Source organism: Pan troglodytes, chromosome 8, assembly GCF_028858775.2.
Source record: "Pan troglodytes isolate AG18354 chromosome 8, NHGRI_mPanTro3-v2.0_pri, whole genome shotgun sequence".
Taxonomy (NCBI): Eukaryota; Metazoa; Chordata; class Mammalia; order Primates; family Hominidae; genus Pan; species Pan troglodytes.
In genome coordinates this window covers 84,484,441-84,492,732 of record NC_072406.2, presented here as the reverse complement: position 1 = coordinate 84,492,732, position 8,292 = coordinate 84,484,441, and the positions used below count along the sequence as shown (strand labels likewise).

Below are 8,292 nucleotides of genomic sequence, written 5' to 3'. Positions count from 1 at the left end.
TGGTAGAACAACTGATTTTTTTCTCCCAGAAAGAAAAAAGGTATTTTCTAGTTCTTTCACTGTTTATTAAAGACCTTGGGCTCAGTGGGCCCTCCTGTCTGGGCCTTCTAACCGGGGCAGCCAGGTGAGCTCTCCCTCTGGAGACTCTGGCTCGGTGGGAGGTCTGACTCACCCCCTACCTTCAGGGGTTTCCAGTGTGTTCTCCTAGTAGCTTCAGCCAGCACAGGGCCAAGGGTTCTTGGCACAGATGGCACACGGTACACATACCTCTGTCACCAGGCTGGCAGGCAGTCCCGGAAAGGGATGGAGGAACACACAGGTGGACCCCAGGGCCTGATGAGACCTGCCTTTCACTAGCACCCATCTCCCTCCTTTTCACTTCATGGTACTGATGAGAGACTCAACCAACTGTTTTAACAAACATGTTTATTAGAAAAGTAAAAAATATTGCATAGGTCTTAATACTTGAACATCAAGTGTATTCATGAACAGTGAGTATCTTATCTTCATGTAAACAGTTCTAGATGGAAGACCCAGATGGCACTCCTCCCGGGGAGGGGTTCCAGCCCCCACCCTCTCAGCCCCTCCCTTCCCAGCTCAACTCCGCAGTACACGATGGGGGAAGGCTTAAACACAGCTCCCAGGTGTATTTTTTCAAGTGTCAAAGATCCCAAGTGATCCCTGACACCCACCCCTTCCTACTCTTACATTCATGCGTCTGTAAGATAGCTGCCTACAACAGGTCAGTAGTGATGCTCCGATCAGAAAAACAAGATACAAAACAAACAACAAACACACTTGGTCCCTTCAGACCAGTAAGATACACAAACCACCTCCACGACCTCCGACCTCCCCCCTCCCTCCGGCTGCTCTGAGGAGCACGTGCCTCTTCCTTCACCCTGGGCCAGGCTGGGGCGGGAGCAGCCCAGCTGCTCTCTGGCTGTCACACCACTGTTAACTGTCAGTAACAAAATAAGGTACATGCTACACACACACCCAGCTGGAAGCCTTGTTGGCCCCTAAGCCTTTGTTTCATGCTACAGTACTGAGGAGTATGTGTCCCCAATGCACAGCCACCCGCACACAACTCAATGAGCTTCCTGGGAAACACTATTCCCCCACCTCCACCTTAGGTGGCTGCCTCAGTTTTCCAACCACAGGAATCAGTCCCTCAGCTCCTGCCTCTAGTCTCCACCCCAAAAGTTCAGTCGTCTCTGCCTTGGGGGGCACTGTCGGCCCCCTCAGGTTGAAGTTCAACACTCCTCAATGAGCAGCTGTTCCGAGCTGTACAGCTTCTTCTTGATGACTCGGAAGCCAGTGCTCAGCGTCAGGGACTGGCTGAAGCCAGGGAGGAAGGGAGAGTTGGCGGAGCTAAACAGCCCCTGGATCTTGGGCCAGAGTCGTGAGTCCAGGCGCAGCACGAGGGTCAGCTGGAAGGTGGGCACCAGGCTGGGGTCGAGTGCCAGCTGGCCCACGCTGTGGCAGCTCTTGCCCTGCTCCACGCAGACGTCCAGCAGCGCCCCCCGCAGGCCGCACGGCTCACTGTAGGCCAGGCGCAGTAGTTCTTTGCCCACCTGGCTTACCAACTGGCTAGGCATCAGCAGGCGCGCAGGGCGTCGAGAGCCCAGCCGCGCCTGGGCCAGGCTCTCCTGCAGCAGCTGCATCAGGTTGGCACACAGGTGTTCATCCTCAGGGTCACTGAGCAGCTCGAAGTCGGGCAACGACACCCCATCCAGGTAAGCCGTGTCTGGAAAGGAGAGCACACAGGAAGGGGTATTAGAGCGGCTTCAAAACGAAACGCACAGGCGGGGGAGGTGCTGTTTCCTTAAGAAACCAACGCTCCTTCCCACTCCGTGCCTCAGTTTCCGCCTCACTCACCTTATACTCCAATTCCCCCTGCCCCCAAGCAATCTGGGTCCCGATGGGATAGGAAGCCAAGGCGGCTCTGACCCCTTCCAGCACCGGGGCTTCCCCACCTTCCCGGCCCCTCGAGTCGCGTCGGCACCCGCCCACCGCTCACCTTCCTCCGGCCCGAAGCCACTGTTGCTGCTGTCCAAGGACTCGCAGTCCGAGCTCTCCAGGCTCGTGGAGCGGTCAAACCCCTCCTCCCGGGCCGCCGACCCCCAGGCTGAGCGCGGCGGCCGATCTGGGGTGGGAGTTCGGGGCAAGGACGAGGGCGAAGAGGAGGTGGACGACGACGAGAAGCGGTCCCAAAGGCTAGGCATGGTGAGGACAGACGCCAGGGCGTTTGCTGATGAACTCAGAGTGCCGGAGCGTAGAAGCCGCTGTAAGACAAGAGGGGGACCGACCAGGCGTCAGTCTGGGGACCAGACCAGACCAGACCAGACCGCGAGCTCTAGGACCCACACACAGAAGGGACACTCACCAGCTAGCGCGGTCAGCGAGAACTGCTAAGACAAGTGCGTCCTGCCGCTTGAATGGGTGTGCGAACCGGTGCCAACCACCGAGAGCCGCCCAGACCCGTCCCAGCTCCACGCTCGCACCTCCCCCCTTGGCCTGCTGCGCCCTAGCACCAGCGCGGAGCAGCCTATAAGGACTAGCGCGGCGAGGCCACGCCTTCTCTGCGCCACGACCCAATCCAGACCCGGGAGTGTGGCCCGCCTTGGCCAATGGACTCCGGGCGCACGTAAGCAACGTTCTCTCCTGCCCGGTGACAGCGGCCGGGCCCCGCCTCCATTGAGCCCCAGAAAGCTCGCAGTCGAACCCCGACCCACCGCCACGCCCCCTTTCTGGAAAGGATCCGCGGCGGCTGCAGCTGCCAAGGTCCCCGAGGGCGCTCGCGGCAGGGGAGGATCAAGGAAAGACTTGTTTATTATAGGGTTGCATTGCTGGAGGAGGGGACAGCCCGTGACCAGGCTAGGAGGAGAGGCAGGGAAGCGTGAGGGGGCGGCGGGCAAGGAAAATGGTTGCCCCCAGCGTCTTGGATCCTAAAGCTTCGGGAACAACTGGGCACACACGGGGGGATGCCCGTGGGACGGCGGCGCAGGAGCAGACGTTAGCCCGGCCTGCCCTCGCGCCCTTACCCCCTCTATCCCTGCTTTGCAAAGGCTCGGGATATGGGGGTGGGGTCCACAGACTGGGAAGCTCCGGGCACCATGCTGCCCCTTCCCCAAGGCCCCACCTGCCCATCCTGGCTGTTACTCTACAGCCCAGGACATAGGTTAATGGGGATCCCTGCCTCCTCCCAAACCCTATCTGCTTCCACTTCCAACTGCTCCCAAGGAGAGGGCTTGAGGAGAGTGGTTAGAGGAGTGTGGATGGGCCCGGGTTCATAGCGCCCAGTGCAGGGATGGAAGCGAGGATTCACAGCAGTCGGACTCACAGACCCATCCGCCCGCCCCGCGGACTGCAGGCAGCGCAGCCGGACCTCCCTGCCCGGGCGCCCCCCGGGTCCTAGCGCCCAGCGCTCGCCTAGCGCTTTGTGTAAAAGATCCAGACGGTTGCATCAGGACCGAGGACCGAGATCTCTGGAAAAGCCAGGGAGTGCAATGGCCATCCCGTGTTTCATCATTCAGGCGGGGCCACAGGAAATCTGGCCTGGCAGCAGTGCTCAGAGGCTAACAGTGGTTGCTGAGGGTGGGTGGAGGTTGAGACGGACTCGACCTTTATTACTCTAAAGGTTTATCAGTCTGGGACAGGAGGACCCTGATGGAAGAGGGAGCCAAACTTACATCAGATGCCCAGGGCCCCGGGGGCGGGCAAGGAACCTAACCAGATAGGCGGGCCTTGCCTCGGGTCAGGCTTGCTTTCGCGTGACAAATGACACTTGCAGGAGATGTCAGGCCACTGCCCTCCGCAACCCCCATCCCCACCCCAACTTAGAAAAAAGAAAAAGTTGACACTTGGGCCAAGACTTAGAACCTGAAAGAACCAGAATCCAAGCTCTGCACCCTACTCTCATTTGACAGGTGGGAGACCCACTTATGGAGACAAATTTATGGATTAAAAAAAGAAATCAGGGGATCCAGGAGACATCTTAAAGACAGCTGCAGAATGGAATAGTTTGTGAGCCACTGGGACTTTCAAGGCCTTCTCTTCCCATTCTTCAAGCTCTGTCGCTTGTTGGAGCCTTAAAGACACCAGATTGCTTAACAATGGGGATATAAAAATTAAAAATAATAAAAAGACACTGGATCAAGGTGGCTAGTTGTTCTTGGAGGGCTGCAGTAGATGACATACTCTTGAAATCACTCTTACAGAGGTGACCTGCATGGGTGTGTCTTCCTGCTGGCCAGAGAGAAGATCTGAATTAATCCATCAGGAACATTCACATTTCCTCCAGGCTGATTTGGGCGGGACACCTAAACACCCTAAGGAAACAAGAGTTACGATGTTTTTTCTTCTTCTTTTTTTTTTTTTTTTTTTTTTTTTTTTGAGATGGGGTCTCACTCTTTCACCCAGGCTGGAGTGCAGTGGTGCGATCTTGGCTCACTGCAAGCTCCGCCTCCTGGGTTCACACCATTCTCCTACCTCAGCCTCCGGAGAAGCTGGAACTACAGGTGCCCACCACCACGTACGGCTAATCTTTTGTATTTTTAGTAGAGAGAGGGTTTCACCGTGTTAGCCAGGATGGTCTCGATCTCCTGACCTCGTGATCCGCCTGCCTCGGCCTCCCAAAGTGCTAGGATTACAGGCGTGAGCCACCGCGCCCGGCCTAATTTTTGTATTTTTAGTAGAGAGAGGGTTTCACCATGTTGGCCAAGCTGGTCTCAAATTCCTGAACTCAGGTGATCCACCAGCCTGGGCCTCCCAAAGTGCTGGGATTACAGGCGTGAGCCACCACGCCTGGCCTTTTTTTTTTTTTTTTTGACAGAAAAAAAAATTCAGGAAAATGTGGAACACTGACCTAAAGAAAGCACAGACTTTTTTTTTTTTTTTTCTTTTAAGTAGATATTCATAAAGAAAAGAATCCGGGTCCGGTTTGGAAAGGTCAGTTATTAGGAATCATTTATTCATTCAACAAACACCATCAAGACTGCCCAACAGTGTTCCAAGCACCTTTTTTTCATTCACTGTCTCCTTCTGTTAATAAAACAACTTGTCTCAAATGGGAAGGGCTGGTTAATGCGCACTGAGTAATTTTGTTTCTTTTCAAAAGAAATCTATTAGTGTTAGTGTCTCATTGTGTTTCTAAAAAGCGATTAAAAAAAAAAAGAAGGCAGTCCTATTGTTGGAAGTGTTTCCTAAAGTAGGAGGGAGTGGGTTCCAGGGTAAAGTCTCCTGCAAGGAGGCCTGGCAGAGGCCTGGGGGAGTTGGGAGTGGTCAGTGTCTTCCCCTGTGACACCTGCTAAAACCCCTGATAGAGAAAAGGCCTGTATGCCAGGAGAATCTCAAAGGTCGGGAGGGGGGTAAAGGGGGGGTTCTTAACTGCTAGCCTCTCCCAGGAGCCACAGTGCAGGGCCTTGGTCCGTCCTGTCCTGAGGTGGAGGGTAGATTCCCTTCCATCTGGCTGGAGCTGGAAAGACTTTGTAACCACCCTCCCTACACCGAACACCCCCTCACTCCACAGCTCTGCAAATGGGGCCCTTCTGGGCAGGAGGACGCTCCATCTCCTGGCCTCTGAACCAGACCTCATTGGAGCTCTCACAAAACCTAGAAACCCTGCATTTGGTGTCCACCCACCCGCTCCTCCTCCCCTCAGGCCAAGGTGGGCTTGCCTAGACATGCTTCCACCAGCAGCCTTGGCCACCCAACTCTGGCATCCCTTCCTCTAGGAAGCCTCCCCTAGCACCCTCATCCCGACACTCCATCCCTTAGGTGTCTTCCTCAGGGCATCTTTCCAGCCAGTGCATATCTTTGTTGTTAATAATTCTTTCCACTTTGGTCTTCCCACTAGACAGTAAGCTACTTGAGGATGGCGTTCTACTCATCCTAACTTCAAGTAGCCAGCACTGTGCCCAGTACATAGAAAAGGCTCAGCAAATGTTCCTTGGATAAATACATGAATGAATGGATGGATGAATGAATGGCTAGATGAGGGAAGAAGCTAGTGGCTTCTCTGGCTGTGGCAGCTCACACTTTTAACCCACACACTTTGGAGGTGAGAGGATTACTTGAAGCCAGGAGTTTAGGACCAGCCTAGGCAACATAGTGAGACCCTGTGTCTACAAAAAATTTAAAAATTAGCCAGGCATGGTGGCTGATGCCTGTAACCCCAGCACTTTGGGAGGCTGAGGCGGGCAGATCACTTGAGCTCAGGAGTTTGAGACCACCCTGGGCAACATGGTGAAACCCCGTCTCTACTAAAATACAGAAAATTGGCCAGGCGCAGTGGTTCACTCCAGCGTTTTGGGAGGCTGAGGCAGGTGGATCACAAGGTCAAGAGATCCAGACGATCCTGGCCAACATGGTGAAACCCCATCTCTACTAAAAGTACAAAAATTAGCTGGGCGAGGTGTCGCGTGCCTGTAGTCCCAGCTAGTTGGGAGGCTGAGGCAGGAGAATTGCTTGAACCCGGGAGGCGGAGGTTGCAGTGAGCCGTGATCTTGCCACTGCACTCGAGCCTGGGTGACAGAGCGAGACTCTGTCTCAAATAAATAAATAAATAAATAATAAAAATTAACTGGGCATGGTAGCACACGTCTTTAGTCCCAGGTACTCAGGAAGCTGAAGTAGGAGAATCGCTGGAGCCTGGCCAGGGTTACAGTGAGCTATGATGGTACCACTGCACTATAGCTTGGGTGACATAGTGAGACAAAAACAAAAAGCACATGGCTTTTTCCAGAATTGCAGACACCCGCATCTAGATTCCCAGGATCTAGTGGGGCCTATGGGGTACCTTCAAGAGGACCCTGATGCTACCTTTCCATCCTCTTTATGGCAAGTGCTGCCAAGAGCCTTGGACAGATCTGACCATTTCCCTTCCTCCTCAGCTGGGGTCTGGGAATGGGGCTTCTAAGCCAATCCAGTTCTTCCTCTGGAATATAGTCAGCGACCGACCCCAGGAAACTGGGGAGAGACGTGAAATCTTGCAGAGGGCTGATCTGTTGTAGGGAATTTTTTTTTTTTTTTTTTTTGAGACGGAGTTTCGCTGTTTCGCTCTTGTTGCCCAGGCTGGAGTGCAATGGCACGATCTCGGCTCACTGCAACCTCCGCTTCCTGGGTTCAAGTGATTCTCCTGCCTCAGCCTCCTCAGTAGCTGGGATTACAGACATGCGCCACCACACCCAGCTTATTTTGTATTTTGAGTAGAGACAGGGTTTCTCCATGTTGGTCAGGCTGGTCTTGAACTCCCAACCTCAGGTGATCCACCCGCCTAGGCCTCCCAAAGTGTTGGGATTATAGGCGTGAGCCACCGCACCTGGCCTTTTTTTTTTTTTGGAAACAGAGTTTCACTCTTGTTGCCCAGGTCTCAGCCTCCTGAGTAGCTGGGATTACAGGAAGGAAGGAGGGAAGGAAGGAAGGAAGGAAGGAAGGAAGGGAGGGAGGGAGGGAGGGAAATTAACCATTTCAAAGTGAACAGTTAGTTCAGTGGCATTTAGTACACTCACAATGTTGTGCAACCACTACCTCTATCTGGTTCCAAAACACCTTTCCTAACTCCCATGGAGGTCCTTTACCCATGAAGCAGTCACTCCCCTCAAAATGCTTTGAAGTTGAAGTGTTCCCTTGTTGGTAGAAGTAGGGCTGGGTGTGGTGGCTCATGCCTATAATCCTAGCACTTTGGGAGGACAATGTGGGAGGACTGACTGAAGCCAAGAGTTCAAGACCAACCTGGCCAACATAGTGAGACCCCCATCTCTATTTTTTTTTTTGAGACGGAGTCTTGTTCTGTTGCCAAGCTGGAGTGATCTCAGCTCACTGCAACCTCCGCCTTCCAAGTAGCTGGGACTACAGGTGCACACCACCATGCCCAGATAATTTTTTCATATTTTAGTAGAGATGGGGTTTCACCATTTTGGCCAGGATGGTCTCGATCTCCTGACCTCATGATCCACCCGCCTTGGCCTCCCAAAGTGCTGGGATTACAGGTGTGAGCCACCACACCTGGCCTATTTTTTTTTTAATTAAAAAAAAAAGAAGAAGAAGCAGGGCTGCCTCTTTGCACAACTCCAGAGGATGCTGCTACCATTAGAGTCTGCATGAACATGTGTCTTCTGGAGAGTAGTGCTCCAGGGAGCACTCATCACATAGACACAATGTGCAACACGACAGCCGCAAGACAACCCTGGTGGGGAGACTGGCCGACCTCTGAGCAGGAGTGGGCTGGTGTCATGTCCCAGGTGACTCAGGCCTCTGGAGTTGGTGATCAGGCCCCATGTCCCAGTGTCT

At 53.8% G+C, this 8,292-nt stretch overlaps 1 protein-coding gene across 1 annotated transcript; it reads right to left on the bottom strand.

Annotated features, from left to right (window-relative positions):
- Positions 1-409: 409 nt before the first annotated feature.
- DDIT4 (DNA damage inducible transcript 4) lies at positions 410-3,631 on the bottom strand. Its single transcript, XM_507843.7, has 3 exons — positions 2,387-3,631; positions 2,021-2,285; positions 410-1,747 (listed from the first exon to the last, which is right to left on the bottom strand). Exons 2-3 carry the CDS (start codon positions 2,223-2,225, stop codon positions 1,254-1,256), a joined length of 699 nt encoding a protein of 232 aa, XP_507843.3. The 5' UTR covers positions 2,226-2,285; positions 2,387-3,631; the 3' UTR covers positions 410-1,253.
- Between the last annotated feature and the right edge of the window lie 4,661 nt (positions 3,632-8,292).

Coding starts and splice junctions, on each gene's coding strand:
- DDIT4 (XM_507843.7), bottom strand. CDS start 2,225: ATGCCTAGCCTTTGGGACCGCTTCTCGTCGTCGTCCACCTCCTCTTCG. Junction 1,748..2,020: donor TGGCTTCGGGCCGGAGGAAG/GTGAGCGGTGGG, acceptor TCTCCTTTCCAG/ACACGGCTTACCTGGATGGG.